At 37.9% G+C, this 24533-nt stretch overlaps 1 protein-coding gene across 1 annotated transcript in view; it reads left to right on the plus strand.

The window, feature by feature from the left end:
- Window positions 1-361: 361 nt before the first annotated feature.
- ANAPC4 (anaphase promoting complex subunit 4) overlaps window positions 362-24533 on the plus strand; it is a 32934-nt gene continuing 8762 nt past the window's right edge. Inside the window, exons 1-19 of the mRNA XM_065907268.1 lie at window positions 362-682; window positions 2808-2913; window positions 4586-4718; window positions 6271-6345; window positions 6511-6537; window positions 6632-6676; window positions 7319-7403; window positions 8022-8126; window positions 9417-9500; window positions 10618-10704; window positions 11120-11184; window positions 11918-11960; window positions 12073-12149; window positions 13577-13677; window positions 13762-13813; window positions 18019-18074; window positions 21346-21392; window positions 22476-22532; window positions 22864-22920. Of these exons, the coding sequence (XP_065763340.1) occupies window positions 554-682; window positions 2808-2913; window positions 4586-4718; window positions 6271-6345; window positions 6511-6537; window positions 6632-6676; window positions 7319-7403; window positions 8022-8126; window positions 9417-9500; window positions 10618-10704; window positions 11120-11184; window positions 11918-11960; window positions 12073-12149; window positions 13577-13677; window positions 13762-13813; window positions 18019-18074; window positions 21346-21392; window positions 22476-22532; window positions 22864-22920 (1431 nt within the window). The 5' untranslated portion in view covers window positions 362-553. The remainder of the gene's footprint in view (window positions 683-2807; window positions 2914-4585; window positions 4719-6270; window positions 6346-6510; window positions 6538-6631; window positions 6677-7318; window positions 7404-8021; window positions 8127-9416; window positions 9501-10617; window positions 10705-11119; window positions 11185-11917; window positions 11961-12072; window positions 12150-13576; window positions 13678-13761; window positions 13814-18018; window positions 18075-21345; window positions 21393-22475; window positions 22533-22863; window positions 22921-24533) is intronic.

Raw genomic sequence — 24533 nt, forward strand, 5'->3', positions numbered from 1 at the left:
CTTTGCGTAACCCATCAGGCTCCTCTGTCCATGGGGTTTCCCAGCAAGAACACTGGAGTAGGTCGCTATGCCTTCCTGCAGGGGATCTTCCCAACCAAGGGATCGAACCCGGGTCTCCCGCATTGCGGGCGGATTCTTTACCGTCTGAGCCGCCAGGGAAGCGCTTTCATCAGTCTGGCGTGCTGCCTGGGCACGGTGTTTAACGCAAAAGAAACAAACAAAAAGCCTCTCTACTGAGCACGGAGGACTGAGGACCACCGGTTTGGAGACTGTCAAAGGGACTCTGGCTGATCGAAACCTCGCCTCGGTGCTCTCGCGAGGAAGCTCGGGCACCGGAAGTGCCCGGAAAGCGCGCGGCGGCGGCGCGGCCGGCGCGGGCAGGGAGAGCGGGAGGCGGAGCCGCCCGGGCCGCCTTGGCTGCGGTCGCTGCTACCGCCGCCGTTGGGGCTCTGCCGGAAGGGCCCGGGACGGGAGCGGCGCCGGGCCCTGGCAGAGCGGCCGCGGGGGGCCCCAGCCAGCCTGCGACTAGGGAAGTCGTGGCAGGGCCGTCCCCATGTTGCGTTTCCCGACCTGTTTCCCATCCTTCCGGGTGGTGGGGGAGAAGCAGCTGCCGCAGGAGATCATCTTCCTGGTCTGGTCACCCAAGCGGGATCTCATTGCTTTGGCCAACACCGCGGGCGAGGTGAGTGAGGCGGCGCGCGGCCACGCGGACACCGCGCCCGGGCCGCCCGTCCACCCCGCCCCGCTCTGCAGTCCGCTGCGTAGTCTAAGTGAACATAAGGGACCGTACACATTTCGTACACCCATCTCCCGCATTCTGTGGCCAAAACAGGTTTTCACACAGCTTGACACGACCACACGGTCCTACATCCCGGAGCCTCTCATAGTTCTTAAATGGGCTTTTTAAAGGCTCAGGTATCACTCATGAGTTGACAGAATAGTGGGTCCACAGATTCCGCCCTTCCGTTACTTACAGTTCAGGCAGAAGAAAGGCGAGTCGTCAGACTCGAGCTGTGAACGTGCATGTCTGTAGCTGCCACAGAGGATGTTTGAGAATCTTCATTCTGTTGTACAACATTCAGTGTTGGCTGGTTAGCCACCTCCCATTAAAAATACCTTTAAATTGAAACAAGAGAGTGATGCTTCAGCTGATGGAATGTGCCTGATTCACTGACTCCTGATGGAATGTGCCTGAGTGTTGTCCGTATTTCTGGTTCTCATTACACTTCGTCTTTCTGCTGAAAGTTTTTAATCACTTGGCAGACATTTTGTAAGGAAACCTTCACCTCTGCGTCTTTACTTTTTGGCCTTTTGGCAGGGGTCCTGATAGTTACTTGGCCAGGTGGGAGTTGTCTTCAGCCCGGCTTGGAAACTAGTTGGAAAAGGGAACTTAGCGGCCAGGGAAATGCAGCAGCCTGGAAAGCTGTGTTAACCGTCATGGCTTTGTCGCCAGGGTATTGATGTCTGCTTTCTCAAAGCCCTCTGTGAAATCTAGTCTCCCTCCGTATCCGGAGTGTTCTGGAATTCTGTCGTGGCTCTGAGAGGATTGCAGTTCCTTCAGCCACAACTGTAGGAGGGAAGGAAAAAATAGGAGCATCAGTGTGACCAGATGAGTAGGTGTAATTGTGGGCACTTGTTGATTCCATTTTATTAGTGAAGAAGAAAGGGCACTGTTGAGGAGTGAGGATGGAGAAGAAAATATTGGGATTTTGAGGAGGGAAGAGAAGTTTGAAGAAGCCGACAAGGCAAGTGGACTAGTGAATCTAATAGGATTGTTCTTCAGTATTAAAAGGCACGTGAGGTTAGTGGTTCTCTAGTGACACTAGTGAGCATGGTTGTGTGTCTCTTCTGTTCAGCTGTATGCAGGCGTGGTTGAGTTTAACCAGAGTTGTTGTGACAAAGGGTGACAAAAAGCAAGAGATGCAAGGGAGTCGAAGTTCTGTACAAGAGGAGTGATTGTAATGATGGACTTTGGATTCTAACCTGATTAAGTGGGGAAGTGAGGTCATGTGTAGGGTGAGGGACAGAATCGGTGGTAGACTCACTGGATTGTATGTCTTGGTGAGGTTGAAGAATTGAAGTTGGGTATTAGTAGGGATGAGCAAGAGAGACACAGACCGTGATGGAAAGTGGGAAGCTTGCAGCTGAAGGTTATGGCAGCAATTGTAGTTGTCGGTAATGACAGTATAAGACATGACCTGAGGTGAGGTAGAAGCTGTGATCTTTGAAGAAGAGGTAGTTGAGAACCAACAAACCAGGACTTTGTTGCTCTTGAAATCACCAAAGATGATGACGCGTAGTGTTGGAAGGCATGAATGAGCCAATGCATGCCTGTGTGCTAAGTCACTTTCAGTTGTATCAAACTCCTGCGACCAGATGGACTGTAGCCTGCCAGGCTCCTGTGTCTATGGGATTTTCCAGGCAAGGACACTGGCGTGGGTTGTTGCCATTTCCTTCTCTAGGGGATCTTCCCGACCCAGGGATTGTACCTGAGTCTTCTGCTTGGCAAGTAGTTTCTTTACCATTGAGCTGCCTGGGAAGCTGTATTCCTTTCTAAAACATAAATCTCTTGTTGATATAAAAGTTAGGAAAATGTGTAGAGTACAGGGTTAAATTAGATCTTGTTTCACCCATTTCTTTGAAAATACCTGGAGTTCATTCAGACACTCTTGTCTTTGAATTTCTTCTGATGGCTAAATATTATACTTGGTACAATTTTTTAAAAATTTTACAGTGGAGATTTAGATTTATTTTATTTTTGGAAATGGATGTTTTTATTGTCTGCCATTATATCTGTTTTGTTTTAGGTTTTACTTCATCGACTTGCAAGTTTTCATCGAGTTTGGAGTTTTCCACCAAATGAAAATACAGGAAAGGAAGTGACCTGTCTGGCTTGGAGACCAGATGGCAAACGTAATGACAGTATTGTAAAAAATATGTTTTCGTTTTTCAGAGAGAGTATTCTATAAAGAGAACTTACTTGCAGAAAGAATTTATTTTTCTTACAATGTACTAGAATTCTAAATACTGATTTGGAAACTTTGTTTTTTCAGATGTCTTGTAGTGTTTTCATGGAACTCAGATTAATTCTGCCATCTTGTTTCATAGCAGAGATATCTCTAAATGAAATCTGACTTCTTGGCAAAGATAAGCCTAACAGGAAGTTTTATGGGAATATACAGGGTACTTTGGTTTTGTTCTTTTGCTGTCTTGTTCTGCACTGTTTGGCCAGAGCTTCATTTGCCGCTCACTGGTCAGTTCAGAGCCATCATGGCCCTTTTCTCCCCAAAATGTGTCTTAGCGTTAAATGTGTGGTTCGTGAATATTCTCTCTGCACAAGTGTTTACCTCACCTGAAGGACTGTCAGTTTTGACCCCCTTCCTTCAGTTTCCACGTGATCTTACTCCTGTTGGTGGCCTGAATGTCGTAGCTTATTGCTGCAGCTCTGGGGACTAAACTCTTCTCTTCCACATGTTGTTACAGTGACGCTCATTTGAGCTGCTGTCCATGTCTGGTCAGCACAGGAAACTGCTGCAAGTCACCTGTATCATTGGTGCCTAAAAAAAACAAATTGTTTTTGTAAAATGATACGTATTCCTCCTTGTTGCCTCCTTTTTCCCCTAGATAAATATAAGTATGTAAAAACGCCCTGAAAGACTGTCACTCTACAGATAACAGCTATTTTGGTCTGTATTCATTTTGCTCAGTTCTTGTTTCTTCTACTGAAAATATATATATATAAATATATAAAAACATCAGGATCTCAAAAATCATGAAAGTCAGTGTGTGTGAAAGTGTATTTAAGTAGGTGATATTTTTATCATTAAAAACGTCTCCTGTTTTTGAACAGTAAAATAGGGCTTAGCTTGGTAATGATTATTTCAAGATTGCTTTAAATTGTTTTAAAGAAGAGGAGACTTGGATTGCCTATCATCTCGCAGAGTTGTATGTATTGGTATACAGTGAAACACACAGCCTTCTGTCTAGACATTCTTCAATTTTATATGTTAGGAAGACGTTAAAGACTTCTGTAGAGAAACAATACTAGATCATTCAGCCACAGTGAAAGAAGAAGACCCATTAGTATTTGATATCCCTGTTCAATAAGGGCTAGAAATTAAAAAGAGGAATAAAAAACCTTCCCAAGAACCAAGCAGATGGAATCACTTTTAAACTTTCAGGTGGGGACCAGTATGTCTTGGTGATACAATATTACTGTTTATATGTTGATGTCTGTTCTGTGTTTTCTGCTTGGCATCAAGGTTCCAGTGTAGAGACTCAGATATGTAAGATGTCAAGGACAGCACACAAGACAGTAGTAGATTGCTCACAAAAGTTTGAGCATTTGAAAATAAGTGTAGGTAACAGCACAACTGTGTGCAAAGATACCTTTCAGTTTTTTACTTATTTAAAGGAAGGATTTTAGGGTTAAATTATTTTTTTACTTATTTAAAGGAAGGATTTGAGGGTTAAATTATTTCTATGATTATGAATATTTAAAATAGTAAAATTGGGCAAGAAATGAAATATGCATTTTTCTCTTAATATTACACTGACTTATTCTGATTATTTCTTCTTGTTTTAGTTTTGGCCTTTGCCCTTGCTGACACCAAGAAAATAGTCTTGTGTGATGTAGAAAAACCTGAAAGCTTGCACTCTTTTTCTGTGGAGGCCCCAGTTTCTTGTATGCATTGGATGGAAGTGACTGTTGAGAGCAGGTACAGTGATAAAGAAAAACCCCAATGGTCCCAGTAGGATGTTCATGAAATTTTCAGTTTTTAAAAAGTGGAAACTTAGGCATATCTGAGTATTGAGTATGTGTATTTGCTTTTAACCTTTTGTCTTAAGCTTATCAAGATGAAATTTTTTTTAATGTTTGTTAGATTTCTTTCTCTTCTGGAAAAAAATCTGTTTTATTATTGGAGCAGTAATACCTGAATGGCCAAGATTTTTCTTTTTGTCTATTTTTAAAAGTTTATATCAATGACTTATACTTTCAAGTAATATTAGTTAAGATTGCTGATTAGCAAATTAAGGTTCTGTTTTTCTTTTCACCATATATTTCATTCTGGAACTTTGTTTGTCTGTCTGAGTAAATACTCTTTGAGTATGAAAAGTGCTGAATTGAGCATTTTGTTTTGATACTGAATGAGTTCTTTCTGTTTTTGTGGTCCCCATAGTTTCCTTATTTTGTGAAAATCATTTTGCCTTAGTCTGTGAAATCAAGTACTCTGCCACGTTTTCAGTAAAGATAGCCTAAAGGGTCACTAGGCTTAGTGAATACTGAACATAAAAGTTTTTGGTTTTTGTTTTTTTTTGAGGAAATAAGATCATTTTCTTCCTGTTAGCTTTTCCGTTCTAGTTAAGTTTTAAGTTAATATCAAATGAATTTGTAAATCTGATTATTAATTCACAAATATCCTCAGGAGGGGCTTGTAAAGTATTAGATAATACGCTCTAACCTGAGGTTTGAAATTCACTGTAGATAAAACAAGGATTAATCTGTCATCAGATAATAAAGCTTGCAAGTGGTCATGTGAATTTATAGAGGAGCAGAGTATACCATGTGATTTCTGTCCGAGTCCAGTTACCTGCTGAGTGTATTCCTAACACACTTTCCGTTAAGAGTTCAGAAATGTTATATGGAGATTCTAGGGTGTTTCAGGACACCACTTTTTCACCTTATTCATTTCCAACTGTATTTGGAGGTAGGATTGAAAAAAATGGGAGGATAAATAAAACTGTTTCAAAATACATGGTGTCATCTGATATACACCAACCGGATTGTTACATCTCCAAATGTGTATAAGTCATAGAACCCATCGTTACATTATGTAATAACGGCAGTGTTCTTTAAAATTACTCTTGGTACTCCTATATTCAGTGTTGGTTTTTAGAGGAGAGTTAAGGAGTCATAAATTCTCAGTCCATATCTGGTACTGATACTGAATACATATGAATGCATTTCATATACTGAGAAAATTGTTTATAAATATTTGTTCCTCTTAACGTAAAGTGGGTTGGCTGATTTTTTTTCTTTCAGAAATAAAGTTCAAGGTAAATGAAGAATTTCCAACTTTTCCATTTCTTGTTTGTGATTGTTAAATGCCATACACAGTTCTACCACTGTAAAAGTCACTATGTTTATTTGGTAATGTGTCATATGTAAAATTGGGCCTTTAAAAATTTAATATTTTTTAATGGAAAGAAAAGTAGAATCTTTGTTTTTATAATACTTATTTTTGTTTTGTCTAATTTTCCCCTTTATAGTGTTCTAACATCCTTTTATAATTCTGAGGATGAATCAAATCTTCTCTTACCTAAACTTCCTACATTGCCGAAAAAGTAAGTATCAGGGTTTAATCTCATTAGAATTAATCTTACAAGTTTCTTGAAATTTTAAGAAAAAGTTTCTTTCTTTTACTTTTAACACTGACAATTTTCTCATGTGTTTAAAAAAACAATGCATTTCTATTGAGAGTTTTTTACCCTAATCTGTTTTTTTTCTAGTTATAGCAACACCTCAAAAATATTTAGGTAAGGTATGCCTTTTTTGTTTTCAAGTAAGATAAATCTTTTATTATTTGAAGCATATAGTTGAAAGATAACCCAACTTATTTTTATATTTTAGTGAAGAAAATTCTGATGAAATCATTAAACTTTTGGGAGATGTCAGGTAAATCTTGCAGATATCTTAAATAGCAAGTTATATTTTCTTAAATTTGATACTTGAGGCAGTTTTTAGACCAGAGTTCCAAAGATATTTTCTTTGTCATTTTATTTCATTGCTGACAAATACCTCTGAACAATAAACAGACAGTATCTGTTATTCGCTCATTTTTATTATATGATATTTGCGTCAAGTTTAATATTATGGTATACTTTCATTTTAAAAAAGTAAAGGAGGATAGAAGTGCTTGAGTTTCTGAAATTTAAATTGAAATCTTCAGGTTCTTTAAGCCCATTTAATACGTTTAGCATCAGGGCCATGATAAAACTGATGGTAATTTATATTAACTGGAACAGAGATGATCTTGTTATTGAGGGTATATAAATACAATTGTCATTAAAATAATATATTCTTATTTTACTGTAAACTGAGGTTTTTTAGGCTGAATGAAATTTATGTGGTTCTTTTGGGGGGAAAAAAAGGGAATAAGCCCAATGTGAGTGAAACTTGGTGATTTTGTTTAGAGGTTCAGTCGCCTGCTAGGGAGCTTGAGTGTGCAGATTATATGAGGGCAGCAACAACTTGTATCTTGGTGTAAGAACTCGGTTCTCTCTGTTGTCCTCAACTTGTTGCATTATTTTTAATTAGGCTTAATATTCTTGTCCTTGGAGGAAGCTCTGGTTTTATTGAGCTTTATGCTTATGGAATGTTCAAAATTGCTCGAGTCACTGGGGTAAGTTTTTCTTTAAGATTCTTTATTTTTGCCTTAGAATGTCACAACTGACTGATTTATGGAAAAGAATAAGACATTACTTTTTTCCTCAGTTTCATTTCTTGGAATTGCTTGTCCTTAAATGTTAAGAGGATAATTTTCTTACTAAGATAAAATAGTGATATGATGTCTGTGAAGATCAGAGGTTCTTAGTGGAATTAGTCAAAAATTCTTTTCTTAACAAAAAGATAAGTAGGGCACTCTTGATTATGATTTAATGTCTTTCTAGCCTTGCGTGTTAGAGCTCCCATTTGTAATTGGAATGCGATGAAGGTCATTCAGAGCAATCTTAGGCTCGGTCTTGGTCTTCTCCATACCTTTTTCTTACTCTTACAGTTCCCTAAAAGGGTGGAAAATGTTGCAGGCTCTGTGGGCTGTGTTGGTTATTTCTCCAGCACTTGGGCGCTTTGTTGGGATCTGTGTCTCTGTCCTTGCAACCAGGTGGACACGTGCCTTTATCTGCCACATACGTGGCAGTAGTTACTGCTTTTTAGAGTTCTGAATTTTGGCTTCCTGTGTTGTAAGCAGATACAGTGTAGCAACAACACTAAATATAATGGGTATTTGACTGTTTTACAGATTGTTGGTACTTGTCTTGCATTATGTCTATCAAGTGATTTGAAATCACTGTCAGTGGTCACAGAAGTTTCTGCCAGTGGTGCTTCAGAAGTTTCATATTTTCAGGTGAGTATTTGAACCTAGCAGAGAGTAAGTATATATTTTTAAAGATTTGATTTTTATTATCCATATCACTGGATTCTAATGGTCATTAAAGCAAAGCAAAAAATTGACTTGGAGCTTCTGAATCTTAGAGTGTTACTGTTGGATACCTTATTATTCCAATTGCTCACATAATTTTCATCAAAACAGTGTTTTGATGGTCTATTAATGACCAGTATTAACTTGTTGCTATACAGTTCATGTTTGTAACACGTGTTTTCTTGGGATTTTGACCCTAATAATAATAAAAGCCAGTATTTATTAATTATTTAATGTGTGCCCAGTACTGAGTAATTCGGTATAATTTTATGTGAATCCTCACAGTAACCTAATAGGTAGGCTCTATTATTGTCCCCATTTTGTAGTTGGGTAAATGGCACGCAGAGGAACTGCAACTTGCTTGGTAAGGCCTGGAAAGTGATGCTGGGCAGTCTGGCTCCAGAGCCGGGGCTCTTGACTAGCACACCGCGTCTTGTGTGAGATGCCTGCTTAATGCCGGGAAAGACCTTTTCTTTGTGTGCTGTTTGTATCACAGACTGTGGAAACTGGGCTCCTACAGAGTATTTAGATTGTAGCTTTGCCTTCAAGAAAATCTTCCCTACAATGTCATCTCAAGTAACCCAGCCACTTAGTCTAAGTATGTATGAACCCTCATACAAAAGTGGGACGAAAAGATGCAGGATGTGACGCAGATGAGGCCTTATGGTGTCATTGTATTCACAGCAGCAGAGGGCTCTTGACTTCCTGCTATTTGCTGGAAAAGTTGTTCATGTTTGCTCTTCATCTTAAGGTTCTGTGAAAATACAATTTCCTGAATTGTGTTTGGTGCTGTAGTTAAATAATTCACTCTTTATGTGGAATTTGTAACAGATGTTTTTAATAACAACTTTATTGTGATAATTCATGTACCTCTATAATAAATAGTTAACTTGTTTTTATCAGTAACTATAATTCCTTAAAAAATTTTTAGATATTTGTGATCATTTTAAAAGTCCCTCATAATAATGGTATAAATTAGATTATTACATTTATTCTAACTAAGTAGAGAGGACTACTAACCTAGAGGGGATAATCTGTACATAGTTAGACACTACAGATGAGAGAATCCTGAAATTATATTGTTATTTTCTAATTTGTTATACTGTAAAGGGGCAAAATTCTGAGGTAGTTTTTCTGATACATAGTTATACCTTGATTTTCTTTAAAAGTAGTAAATATATCTTTGTGACTCACTTTAGTATTTTGATTTGACAGCTTGAAACCAATTTATTGTACTCTTTCTTACCTGAAGTAACTCGAATGGCCAGAAAGTTTACTCACATTTCAGCTCTTTTACAGGTATTTATTTATAGCTTGTTTTATGTGACTGTTTACTATAAGTTTCTAATGTTCTGTAAATAAAAAAACTTGAAAATCTTAGTTTTTAAAGCCAGCTATACATGGCAGAGGTGTCTAGTCTGATAGATAAGCTTATAATGTCCACTGAAACAAGAAAAAGAAATTTAATTGAAAATCTATTCCAACCCTTCTCTATATCTGCAAAAGAAGAGAAAAAAGTAGTTTAAATCTTTTTAAACATTCTCATAGATAAAATATTTTGGAATTTTAAAAGTTTCTTTGCAAATCAAGTGTTATGGAAAATAGTCATTCTAACAGCTTTTGAATATAATAAATGTACCCCAGATTAGCTGGCGATTGGTGTTTTAGTTAGTTGACTGTTGGGCCGGGCCCAGCTAGAAGGCTCTGTTGCTCTGGGCTAGGTTCAGCTATTCCGGCTGGTCTTGGTCTTACAGCAGTGGTCAGCTGACTGGTCCAAGTATCTCTTAGCCATGCTGGCTATCTGAACTTCACACTCCCCATTTCCCAACAGGCTAGATCAGGCTTGTTGGGTAAGTGGTATTGACAGTGGGAATGTCAGGCGTGCAAGTGGAAGTTTGCAAAGCCTTCTGGAGCCTTGGACTCATTGACACTTGGGCCGCTTTGTCACACTGAGACACACGGCCAGCCCAAATCGACAGACTGGAGAAGCTGACTGTCCATCCGGATAGAGGAGCTACAGAGAACTGTGACCTTCAGTCTGCCCCAGTCACTGATGTCCTTCATGTCAGAGATTTCTGGAGACCGGTATCTTTTTAAAAGGATACTGTTTGAAGATTGAATAGTTGACCAGTCAGCATTTTGACAGTTAATGTACATAGAACACATCGTATATGTAAACAGTTGAAAAATATCTATTTTACCAGATAAAAACTTAATTTGAGAATGTTTGATAGTTAAATGATTATCAAATGTTAGCCATGATCTCTTCTTTCTCAGGCTTAACTGAGTTAAAAGTGGTTTACAGTAAATCCTGGATTTCTTTGAGACAATTGGCAGTAAGAAGCATGTGTTATCTAGTTAGCATATTGAGTTAAGTATTTTTTGCTACTTTAATATTTTTTCTTTTTGCTAATAGTATATAAATTTGTCACTGACATGTATGTGTGAAGCCTGGGAAGAAATATTGATGCAGATGGATTCTCGTCTTACCAAGTTTGTGCAGGTAATGTAACTGGAGTTTCCCATGGAAGGTGTTAAAGAGTGTATGATGTCCGTACTCAGTTCATGAGGGACATGAGAAAAATCGGTCTGATTTGTTCAAGGCTCAGATCATTATTTCTTTGAGATGGCTTGACCTAACCTCAAACTCTTGTCTCAGAGAGAGATACGCCAGTCCTTCCATTGGAAAAACTTAGGTGGGGACAGGATTGTGAAGTGGAGCTGATAGGATGTGGGGATTAAGGACAGGTGTTGGAAGAGCTGACTGGCTGTTTTCTCATAACTGCTGTTCAGATAATCAGTTTAAATATGGATTTGAAAGAAGGTTAAAGGTAAGAAAGGGAGTCATGTTCCTGTAATTTGAATAAATAATGCTTATATAAAAAACACCTATCATGAGTTTATCCATCTTTCTCTAGGAAAAGAACACAACCACATCAGTGCAAGATGAATTCATGGACTTGTTGTTGTGGGGGAAAGCAAGGTAATAAACTTACATTAGATGCTCTTGCTTTACCTTCTCTTTTTAAAGTAATTTATTTCAAAAGCAATTCATATTCACTGTAAAAAAAAAATAGAAAATTCTGATGCACAAAAAACAAAGAATAGTATGTATCTTTCTAGGCTTTTTTATTTACGTGTTTATTTTCTGTGTAAATGTAATCATTTTATGTGTATGTGCCATGTGTACATATATCTGTACTTTTAAAAATGTATAAACAATTAAAAGTTTTTATGTAGCTAAATCACTCTTTTCCTTTATTTTATTTGCCTCAGCATTATTCTTAAAAAGATCTTTCCCATATTAAGCAGTCAAAGATCTTTATTTTCATCCAGAGATTTTTTTGTGGTTTATGATTTTATTCCATTTACATGTTCCAGATAGGATTTATTTGGTTGTTTGCTATGAAAGACACAAAAGGTCTAGATAATTGCTCAGTGTAACTTATTGAGTAGCACGTCGTCTCCTTACCCATGTGAAATACCGTTTTAGTGTATAGCACATTCTCATGTCTGTTTCAGTCTGTTTGTGGACTTTAATGTTTCCTGTTTTTGTCTGTTTTTCTGAGTACAACAAAGTCTTAATTTTTGTTGGGCTATTTCTTTTTATTTGTTTAAAATCTTTGTTTAAATTTGTACTTTGAAATTAAATGTTTTAAGTGATGCATTCAGATTTTAAATAGAGAAGACTAAAAATGCTTTCTTTTTCATTCTAGTGCTGAACTTCAGACCCTCTTAATGAATCAGTTAACAGTAAAGGTGTGGTTATCTTTGTACTTTAATGGCTATGAACATAGTCTTATTTTTTTTTAGAATGGCGTATAGTATCTTACTTGTATGCTAAATGTTGTATTTTTTTTCTCTTAATCAGGGCTTAAAGAAGCTTGGCCAGTCTATAGAGTCGTCATATTCCAGTATACAAAAGTTGGTTATAAGTCACTTACAAAGGTATAAAGATGACGTAGAATCTTTTGGTGTTGCGTCTGCACATACTTAGCATTGGTTTTCTTTCTCCAGCCTTCTTTTAATTTTCTGGCATTCTCTGTTTGAGCTTCTTCTAGCTGAAATTTTTGCCTTAGTATTTGAGGGGAATCTTGGAGTGCCCAAGATTTAAAGAATCAATGGTAGTGACTCTGCTCTGTGAAATAACTTTCCAACATCTTTTCACCACCCTAGGCCCTATCTGGGCTTTTTTCTCACCCAGACCGCCATGAGTTATGTCTTGAATAGGGCATATGCCCTTTTTTGAGCGGTGAAATTAAGTATGTTTGTGTATCATTTTATATGTTATGTAAAAGCATGTTGCACATTTTTGCATTTAAGTCCTTGGCAAGGTGTTGGTTGTGATTATCCTCATTTTACATAAGAAGAAACTGAAGTTCAGAAAGGGCATATGGCTGCCCCAAAGTTATTACGTGTCAGAGCCAAGACTGTTCTAGATCCTCAAGTCCCATGCCATTTCTAAACACCGCTGCCTCAGTGAGGCAGCTTGCAGGCTGATGCGCAGTGTTTGACTTAGATTTTGGTAGATTTCTTTGTGCTGAGACCCCTGGCCCTTACCTCCCTCTCTGAGCTCTGTGGGGCTGTCTGGCCTGGCCTCCTCCAGTCCACACTGTGTCCCTCAGATGTGCTCTCCACAGTGGATCTGATCATGTTACTCTTACTAAAAGCTTCCAGTGCCTTCCCATTTCTTAGGACCCATGTCTTTGGTGGCCTTCTCAAACTTGACACTTTTTTCTCCTACCCAGGGCTTTTGTGCGTCTCTTCTGCTTTTTGAAACACTCCCACTCTGTTCTTCACTTGCCTTTTCCAGCTCTCAGCTCAGATGTTCAGAGAATCCTTCTCTAATTCCCAGACTAGTTCCGGTTCTTCTGTTTCTCCTGTACCTGCTGTGTTTTCCTCTAAGGCCTTTATGTAATTGAAATGGTATACTGTCTGATTATGTGGTTATGACTGTCTCCCCCATTAGACTACCAGTGTTAAAAGGCCCTTTCATTTTGTCTACCATGAAGTCCGCATAGTGCCTGACCCGAAGTTGGAGCTCAATAAATACTTGCTCGGTGTTAAGTACATAGCTGTTAGGTGAACAGGATGACCGTATGACCACCTTAACAGTGCCAGGACCAACTGTGGAGCATAATTTGATCTTGTAAAGTTTAATCCTGTGGCCAGTTCATCTCACTAGTCATGGCAACCAAATGATTCTGCTACGGTTTTTTGAAATAACTTTGAGAGCTGATAGTCTCTCATAGAAAAAAAATTAAAGTTACTTTCAGTTTTTATTTTTGAAAACTTAGCAATAGTCAAGCAAGACAGTAGGTGCCTGCCACCCTGATGATGGTGATGCTAATTTATTTCTGCTCTGTTTTTGATAGTGGCTCAGAGTCTTTATTATACCATTTGAGTGAACTGAAAGGAATGGCTTCATGGAAGCAAAAGTATGAACCTCTTGGACTAGATGCTGCAGGAATTGAAGGTGGTGATTTAATTTCTCAATAGAATGCTTTAAACTCACTTTACTTATTGGACAAATGATATCTACTTATTTACTTCTTTCCAGATGCTATTACTGCAGTAGGTTCTTTCATACTCAAGGCAAATGAACTTCTTCAGTAAGTATTGGGGATACTTGAATATTGAAATCATTGACTTGAGAATATTTCACTTTTTGTAATTGAGAACCTAGCAAATTGTTGTGATTTTCTTAAAATGAGATTTTAAGTTCTTATGAAAATTACATGTTTATAGGATTAAAACAAACCAATAGCACAGTGATTTCAAAAATTCACATGGTATTTTCCTATCTCACCCATCCTCACCTCAGGTCCTCTCTTCAGAGGGAATCCTTTAAACTCTTGTAACTGTTTCTGGTTTTAGTTCCGTAGGTTACTTCCGTATTTCTAAATTGTATGACTGTACTGCGTCTCTTTTATTTATCAGTTTTTAGAAATTATTCCTCTTTGTTTCTGTTTGTCTTTTCTAGACTCTTATTTGCTCGCTTTTTCCCTTGCACTGCCTCTCTCTACCACATTTTAGGTTTTCTCCCTGTCTCAAGGGTAGTATCACACCCCTGGATTTCCCCTCTGATAGCCTCCCATCTCACAACACCCCCCCACCACCACCACCCCCGAATCAGTCTGTCCGTGGGTTCCAGCTCTTGTGCCAGCTACCACCCAGGCATTTTCTTCACTGCTTTCACGGGTTAGAGCCTTACTTTCAGGATCTCCTCTGTTTCTTGGTCCATTTAATCACTTTGTGGAAAATGTCCTCCAATAACTTAGAAAACAGATGTGTAAGGGTAAGCTTTCTGTGTCCTTTTGTGTCTTTTCTCCTTCCACACTTAATTGACGGTTTTGACCGGGTATAGATTATGAAGGGAGATTTATTTTCTTGAGAGCTTTGAAAGCATTGCTTTGTTGTGTTCTGGTCTGTTTGTTGCTGATGGAAGGTCTGGTGTTTCTGATTCTCATTCCCTTGTATGCTGTTTTTTTTTTTTTCTTCTCTTGAAAACTTTATTCTTCATCCTTGATACATTGAAATTTCACAGTAGTATTTTAAATGTGGGTCTTTCCATTCATTGTATTGATAATAAGAAAATGCTATTTTTAACCTGAATTCTGTTATATTATTATTTTGATAATTTCCTCTTCTCCCCCACTTTTTAAAACTAGATTTTTGTTCTAGAAATCTAGTTAGTCATATTAGACTTTGTGGATTGACCTTGTATGTCTTTTATTTTTACTCACATTTTTTAATAGCTTTGTCTTTACTGTTTCTTGTGAAATTTTCTTGATTATCCAGCACTATCATTCATCATATACATTTATTGTGCATTTTTAACTATGTTTTATTTATTTATTTTTTTAATTAACTATGTTTTAAACATTATTCTAGATGCTGAGAGTACAATAGTGAACAAAACTGATAAAAATCTTACCTTCATAGATATTGTATTCTAACGTGATGAGACAGATAATAAAGAAATGAACAATTAAAATCTATAGCAGGTCAGATAGGCTTCCTTGGTGGCTCTGAGGTTAAAGCATCTGCCTGCAGTGCGGGAGACCTGGGTTCGATCCCTGGGTCAGGAAAATCCCCTGGAGAAGGAAATGGCAACCCACTCCAGTATTCTTGCCTGGAGAATTCCATGGACGGAGGAGTCTAGTAGGCTATAGTGCATGGGGTCGCAAAGAGTCAGACACGACTGAGCGACTTCACTCACTCACTCATAGCAGGTCAGATAGTGGTGCATAGTGGTGGGAAAAGCCATGTGGGGAAGGAGGACTTGGGGTATGCGGGGGTAGAGGTGCAGTGTTTTGGTCAGGGAGGGCCTTAAGGGAGGAGGGAGTGAGTCTTGCCGATATTTGGGGGCAAAGGGGACAGCAAGTATAAAGGCCTTGAGTTTGAAGCATGCCTGGCATACTTGAGGGGAACCTCCAGGAGCCACTAAGTTAGTGAACTTAACAACAGTGTGAGCGATAGGATGAGCTGAAAGAGGTCATGGAGGATGGGTCAGATTGTGTCGAGCCTGTAGGCCATTGTAAGGACTTTGGCTTTTACGCTGGACATAATAAAGAATAACATAATAAGCTCTTAAGGAATTACAGGCTGTGGGGGAACAGGATATGACTTAGGATCTTTTTGATCCCTCTTGTTATTTACTTAGTGTTGAGAACAGATTATATGAGGGCAAGGACAGAAGCCAAGAGAGAATTGGTGGTCTGAATCTGAAATTGTCAGAACTTGAATATATTTTGAAAGTAGAAATAAGTGGGTAAGAGACAGTGAAAGATGGGAGAACTAGTAGGGTAAGTCTTGGTGGTATGACTGTTGGGATGCTGGCAAGTCACTGGAAAGATAGCTGGTGGTTGTTGGTGAGTAGGATGCTTGAAATTGAGATTTAGAAGGCTCAGGTTGGTAAAGGGGATCTAGGTAGTGAACTTTGGAGTAAGAACCCAGGTGGAATGGAGAATGAGGTCATTGACCTGAGCCATGCTGTTGCATGTTTTATTATGGCAGTCCTGTCTTTTAATTACTAAGTGTGTTCTTTTTTGTTTACTCATTTTTCAAAGCAGTGCTCTTGCTCTGTAGATATGACATTTCATGGCTCTCTGAGGACATTAATTAGATTTTTTAAAAGTCTTTGCTGCTTCCCGAGTTATCTCCTGTTTATATGTCACCTTGCCGTTTGTTTTGGTCTCCTGTTGCCAGCTTTCTTCAGAAACCTGATGCCTCACTGTTTCCTCATGCTTACTCCCGAGGCAGTTTAAAGTTGCTTGGCCTCGCTGGGTGCAAGGTGGGCCGAAGCCAGACGAGAGCCAGAGCCTGTGGGCCTGTGCGGTGCGCCTCTGTTTCAGTTTGTCCCCCCTTGTCCAGCCCCAGACGTCACCCCGATGTCTTCTGTTGAACCTGATGTTTATAAGGACTGAGTGTCCCCGGGGTTCTGCTGGGTGGATGACTCCTTGCTGCCCTTCTCTGAAGTGCCTCCATGTGGCCACTGCTGGTGAGCTTCATCACCAGTCTGTCTGCTTTTGACATTTCTGAAACTTAAAAAGCCTTTTTTTTCTATCATCCTCTTTTTGTATGAGTTTATAACACATACATCCCTCCCCACTGTCGTTTTAATGGAGTTTAGTATATAGATGTGTGTGCTCAAAGAACAGAGCAGGAGGGAAATGACATTCCTTTTCCTGAATGTTGAATAATTTTGTGGTTCTGCATGTTTGCAGAGTAAACATAAAATACTAAGTTTTCTGTGATCAAGTTTCAATATGAATGAAAGGTTGTTGATTTAACTTCTTGCTCCTTGGAGATAAGTGGAATATAGCATTATCTTAGATTATAATGGAGAAACTGAGACAGTGAGAATTTTAACATTAGCCTATAACAGATCAGTGGTTGCCTGGGGTTGGGGTGAACTGAGAAAGACAGGAATCTTTTTTTTTTCCCCCATTTTTGCTGCAAGAGAGTTTTGATCGTGGTGCTTGGTAACACAAGAGATGTCACAGTTTTTTATGTCACGTGTTGTACTATGTACAGAAAGGTTAATGATACTGACCTACTTCTCCAGTAGTTTTATGAGACTTAATGCTTAGAAGGGACTTTGAGATTTAGGGGTAAAAATGGCACATATTATTTGCTTAGAGTAATTATCTTACAGATGTGAGCTTAAAGAGCTTTCAAAAAAGTGATATCCATTTCTATATTCAGAAACAGTTTCATCAAAGTGTAGATGACTTCCACTTATAACACTTAATCTTCAGGGTACATTTGTGTAAAGCCCAAGGAAATTCGATTTTTGAGATTGTTACTGTAAGGATAAAAATATCAACTTCCATAAGTAATGTCTTATTGATACCAGAGGTAATGGTAGTGACATAGTATAAATTTATAATAATGATTTTCTGTTATGGTTGATATTTTTTCTTCTTACTGATCAGTGATTTTTTAAAAAAAACTGAGAATAGTGCTGAAAACAGTTTTTGGGGTTTTTTAAAAATTTCTTTTGGTTCCAAAGTTAGGAAAGGATTTCATACTTTATTGAATGCTCGGAGAGTCTATTACAGTTTGTGGCAAGGCTGTTATAATCAGTTAGAATCTGAGTTATTTGCTTTGTTTTTGAAAAGAATCAGGATTTGCTCTTTTGAAATTTTATTTTTAGCTATGTGTTTGATTTGTTAAATCTTTTCTAAAGCTTTAAATGTCATCCAGATAGGCTATACTAGAACAGTAAGGATTATTATATTCCATAGTAATTGAACAATGATGTATGAACCTCATGTAATAATTTCATTTCTGATTTATTTTTATCTTTTAGAGTTATAGATAGCAGTATGAAAAACTTCAAAGCATTTTTTCGGTGGCTGTATGTGGGTAAGTTAATTGAATGAAGCATTCTTATATTTTTAACACTGTTCAAGAAAAAATGTGGGAATATCAATTTGGAATATTCAGTTACACTAGTAAACTTTTAAATATGTGTCAATGTAGAGAGAATAGTTTCAATGACCCCACTTCTACACTTCACTCAGTTTTAGCAGTTTTCAACACATGGCCAATCTTATTTCTTCTTTATACCCTCCCATCCCTAGCCCCACAGATACAACTTCTAACATTGATTGTCTCTATCACTTACTGATAATTGACCTTTTTTTACTCTGTAGTGTCTCCTTACAGACATGAGGTCTGAACTGAATTGAACTGAACTAATGTCTCCTTAGGTTCAAATACCATTTTTTACTCTCTACTTTGTATTAGGCACTGTTAGGTGTTAAGTTTGGAGTGGAAAGGGGGAGAGAAAATAAGACAAAGCCTCTGCCTTGAGTAGTTTAACTCCTGTTTTACACTTTGATCTCCTCTCTCTGGATCTGTGCCGTTCATCATGGTAGCCACCAGTCAGTCGTGGCTGTTTAAACTGGCTGAAACTACACAGACTTGTGTATGCAGTTCCTTCGTCATGCTAGCTGCATTTGAGCGCCCAGGAGCTGCTTGTAGTTAGTGGCTGCCACGTTGGACAGCACAGAACTAGAGCTTTGACATTATCACTTCTACTGGGCAGCGACACCCTAGCTAAATAGATCACAGACCACTAGTCCTTCTTTGTGTCGCCACATCTCTTTGCATTTGTATGTGATTAACAGTTACTGACATGATACTCAATGTTTTAATGCTCACCCTACAGGGTGTGCATACTTTATGTGTGTAGTCCATTTGTACTATTTTTGTGACCTCTCTTAATGTCTTTGAAATAATTTAGCATCCATTTCCTTCCAACACATGGAAGATTTAGTTGTAAATAGAATTTATTCCATAGTTCTTAAAATTCTAAAGAGTAAAATAGAAAGTAAATTACCTGTAATATGCTAATATCCTTTTAAACAAATGCCCAAATCTTTTTTTAATTTATTTTTTCCAAATCTTTAATTCTCATGTTTTTAAAACATGACTTTTCATATTTGTAAGCCTAATATAATTGCTTTTAATAAAAAAATGAATGCAATCAGTGAACGTTGACATTTAAAATTCTTAGATTTTTCTCAAAACCATACCAACACTAGCCAGAATGGGGAGCCAGAGTGTTTATCAGGCCAGCCTGTTTAATATCAGAGTTAATTAGAATAAATTGCAATGTTAAAATTAAATGAAACCTTAGAAGTGACTTTCTATTAGAGAAATAGTAGCTTGGTTTTCCTTATAATTACTGGAGTAATTAGGCAGTTTATATTCTTATTGCATGTCCTAACTGTGATAAGAAGCTACATTAGAAAGTAAATGAGTTACCACCCAGTCCTTATCATTAGAACAAAGCGCACTGAATTGACCCCTGGGTCGGGATGAGCCCCTGGAGAAGGACATGGAAACCCATTGCGCTTTTCTTGCCTGGGAAATCCCCTGGGCAGAGTAGCCTGGTGGGCTACAATCCATGGGGTTGCAAAAGAGTCGGACAGGGCTTAGTACTGAACGACAAAACAAACCCTGGATTGGAGAACTGAAGACCTAACTGTAACTGGATGCTGCCACTCGTTAACGCTCTAACCCTGGTTTGCTCGTTTGTAAAATGCAGTCTCCATGAAGGCAGGGATTTATTTATCCTGCTTTGTTCCCGGTACCTGTATTACGCTGAGTAAGTAATTTTTGAATGGATGAATGAGTGAGTGGAACTAGATTATGGCTGGGTTTTTTCCTTCAGACAAATCAGAAGTCTGAATTAATTAAAAACAGTTTCTTAAAATAATCCCTATTTGCAGAATCATGTCTAACATGCTTTTTCCTGACCAAACATAAGAAGCGTATTCAAACACTATGCAAAACACATGCAATATACTTCTTCACTTAGGTGGATGTAATATGTATAGAAAACACAGTATTGATGAAGACACCCCATGAAAGGACAAAAAGGGTCAACCACAAATGTTAAAGAAGGTATATAAATACATATATACACACATGTAAGTGTGTGTGCTGCTAAGTCGCTTCAGTCGTGTCCGAATCTGTGCGACCCCACAGACGGCAGCCCACCAGGCTCCGCCGTCCCTGGGATTCTCCAGGCAAGAACACTGGAGTGGGTTGCCATTTCCTTCTCTAATGCATGAAAGTGAAAAGTGAAAGGGAAGTCGCTCAGTCGTGTCCGACTCCCAGCGACCCCATGGACTGCAGCCTACCAGGCTCCTCCGTCCATGGGATTTTCCAGCCAAGAGTACTGGAGTGGGGTGCCATTGCCCTCTCTGATAAGTGTGTTTTAGTTCAGTTCAGTCACTCAGTAGTGTCCGACTCTTTGTGACCCCATGAATCGCAGCATGCCAGGCCTCCCTGTCCATCACCAACTCCCAGAGTTTACTCAGACTCATGCCCTTCGAGTCGGTGATGCCATCCAGCCATCTCATCCTCTTTCGTCCCCTTTTCCTCCTGCCCCCAGTCCCTCCCAGCATCAGGGTCTTTTCCAACAAATCAACTCTTCGCATGAGGTGGCCAAAGTACTGGAGTTTCAGCTTCAGCATCAGTCCTTCCAATGAACACCCAGGACTTATCTCCTTTAGGATGGACTGATTGGATCTCCTTGTAGTCCAAGGGACTCTCAAGAGTCTTCTCCAACACCATAGTTCAAAAACATCAATTTTTCGGCGCTCAGCTTTCTTCACAGTCCAACTCTCACATCCATACATGACCACTAGAAAAACCATAGCCTTGACCAGACAGATCTGAGTGCAAGCATCTGTATGTGGCAGAAAAGTCCAAGGGGAAGAAACACATCTGTCTGGCATTCTAAGGCTTTTGGAGGAAAGAAAGAATTGCCTGCACATTTTAAGAGAAGAAACATGACTGAGTTAGGAGGGATTCCTGCACACGCAGTCTTTGCTAAAGGCAGCAGTTCGGTTTGTTTGTCTGGAGTGGCAATTGGTTGTATTGAAGGAGAAAATGAAAAATGGTTTAAAATGGCTATACCAACCATTTTGAGCCTAAGAATATAAATCAAATTCTTCACTCTGTAGTTCTTAGAAGAAAAATAAGTTTTCCTTGGTGACAAGAAGCTGTTGAAAATAGAAATTGTAGTTCAGTAAAATACATTTAGACTTGAAATGCATCTGTAATTAAAATTATGTTTGGAATTTTCCTTTAAAGATAGTTTTAAACTTTATATTTTCAGCAATGTTGAGAATGACAGAAGACCATGTACTTCCCGAACTGAATAAGGTAGTATATAATAGTATTTTTCCTATATGTGTTAATATTACCCTGGTTGAGCTCAGCTTTGCTGGTCATCTTAGTAGTCTTATGCAGTTATTGTTAAGAGATGTTAGGCTGTAGGCACAAGAGAGATTCTAGTAAACCCTTTTTAAAATTTGCGTGTTTGATATTTTTTATCTCACAGAATACTTTTAATGGCTAAGCTTATTGTTTTCATGTTTGTATAAGATTTTATAGCCTGTATAACATAAGGTATTTGGATTCCTTATTTTAACTTCCTAAAATCTTAAATGCATTTTTATTTTCCTTGGAAGTCTTGTACGTAGATATTAGTATCTATGTTCATGACTGGTGAGTACCAGTTTCTTTCTGACTGTAATAAGGATTGTGTGACAAGTACCAATGGAATCTCCTTCTTGGAATATCCTACAGAATAGGCTAGAATTACCTTTTGGTTCCTGCAGCTCACTCATCCTCACCCCTCCCCAAACTGTGATTCAGGTAGATTAGGTGGTTTTAAGCCTGAAAAAATGGGGAATATTAAAATTAGTCTTAGTGGACCAGATAAGTAAGGGATCACAGCTTTTATATGAAGTAGATCTTTTGTGCTGTGGATGACTGGCCTTCCAAACCAGGGATGTTCACTTTAGCTGTTTCTCTGCCATCACTCTTAGCTTTACTTTGGGAGATTGAATATGTTAGTTGTTGGCAGAGACCTCAATGTGTAATTTTTTGAGGGCTGTAGAACTGGGATAGAGAGAAGGTGGGGTCATTAAACAAAGCAGACACCAACGCTGAAGCAAACAATGCTCTCAGGTTGCAGCCCTTAACCCAGATTGAGGTTATTTATCTGAACAGACCGTCCTCCACTCCCAAAGGAGGGACTCTACACTCAGTCTTAGCATTAGGCATAGAATAATAAATAGCCTTAGACCATAAAGAGATCTGTAGCTGTTGGAGTTGCTGATTGGAAAATGGGTTTAAAGTATTTAATTACACGCCTCTCCCATTTATTGTTACATAATTTTTTATTGAGAAGCTTTTCTTTATCTTGATTTGTTTTCTTTTTGTTCCTTTTGGATTTGATAGATGACTCAGAAAGATATCACATTCGTTGCTGAATTTCTTACTGAACATTTCAATGAGGTAGGAAATTGGCATTTCTATAGTGCTTTTTAAACAATAATTACAATAAATCTGGATAATGGTAAGAAGTAATCAAATTTAATCCAATTTAAGTGACCTTCTAGCAATTATGTATGCTTTTTCAACTATTGAACTAATTAATGGCAATACTTATTTATTAAGTGTAAAGCATATAAATTGAACTTTCTGTTTGTGTCTTACCATCCACAAAAGAAAAGAGTAACTGCTACTAACAGCTTTCTTAAGAAGTAGAGTTTTTGGTTTAAATTTAAGATTTTCTTTTTTCTTTAATGAGTTGACTTAAGAATTAAACTTTATTTATTCTTTCTAGGCTCCAGATCTTTATAATCGAAAAGGAAAATATTTTAACGTTGAAAAAGTTGGTCAGGTATGGGCTCTGGATTGAATATAGTTACTAATTTTTTAATTTTTAAAAACTAATTTTAGAGCATTAGCAGTGTTAGTCTTTATTATACAAAACTTTCTGAAAGTAGCATAATGCCAAATTATATAGTAGCCCTCTCCTTTTAGTAAAATCACCAAAGAATAGCTTTAAACTTTTGGAGGGTCTCTGAACCCTTTATATTATCAAAAACTCCCAGAGAGCTTTTGTGTGGGTTGTGTCTATGAATAGCATATATTGTTAGATATTAGAAATTAAACAGAAAAAAGAATTATTATTCCTTAATTCACTTAAAAAGAACAAACCCTCTTTTCATGATATGTTAATATAAATATTTTTAATGGAAAATAAATATTTAACAAAACAAAATTAAGAGTGACATTGTTTTGTATGGTTGCAAATCTCCTTGATATATGGCTTAAGAGAAGGCAGCTACATTTGTTCTGTTGTGATATGTTGTTTGATTCAGAAAGCCTGGTTTTACACAGGTGTGTAGTTGGAAAGGCAGAAATATTTTAATAGCTTTTTAGAAAATTGTGAATATTCTTTGATACTGCACCACATTCTGACAAACAGTAATATCTTAGGTTAGTTCTATGTGGAATCTAAATTGCAACAGTAGACGTTCCATATTATGATTCATTAAAATTTATTCATCTGCTTTTCATTTTGGAAGGATCTTGTTACTCTGTGCTTGATTTTGTAATATCATGTATTGATCTTTGGGAAAATACTGATTCACTGAATTATAGAGGCCTTCCATAGGCAGATACCTTTCTTCATACAGTATCCAAAAGTCAGATTTTGTTAATATCATTACCAGTCTCATCAGACAATCTTTAACTACTGTGAGGCTGTCCAGCACACAGTAGCAGATAAGGGTTTTCCAAAATTTTAATTTTTACTTGAATGTTTAAATTTTGTCACTGACAACAAATACTGTCAGTTATTTTGCTTAAAGTGACAGGATCACTTTCTTTAGCTTCAAGAAAATATCTGCCAGATACCCAAGAACGGTAATCATAGTTTTACTGCCAGTCATTCTTTTTGAATAAAAATGGAATTCCAGGAGCAACAAAGACGTGCCTAGCTTGACTCAAGTGCATTTTCTTAAATGCTTTTCCTCATGATAACTGTCATGCTTTGGTATGCAGTGAAAGTGCTTTATTCGTACTTCAATTCCCTCTCTCAGAATATTAAAAAGGTCTTGTTGAGATTTAATAATAATTTTAATAGCCTTATCAGAGCTTAGTGAAACTGTATGTGGCAAAAAGGAATCCAGTGACTGCTAGCATGGTTTGATTCTTGGTGGCAGTGCCAGCAGTTGTCCCCACCTGTGCTTTGACCACCAGGGCCGATGTCATTACAGTGGAAAAAGCAAATAATAGCTTTATACCATTATAGAAATAGTAATGACCTCATGGATCTTGGAAAGCATCTTGAAGACTCTCCAAGAGGTGTGGACCACACTTTGAGAATTACTACCATGGAGTAGATTGACAGTTGATAAACAGTTGAAAATTAATTTATAAACTTGAATATGTAAGTTTAAACTATGTAAGGTTAAATGTTCTATTTTCTATGAAAACAGAACATGA

This window comes from Muntiacus reevesi, chromosome 16, assembly GCF_963930625.1.
Source record: "Muntiacus reevesi chromosome 16, mMunRee1.1, whole genome shotgun sequence".
Lineage (NCBI taxonomy): Eukaryota > Metazoa > Chordata > Mammalia > Artiodactyla > Cervidae > Muntiacus > Muntiacus reevesi.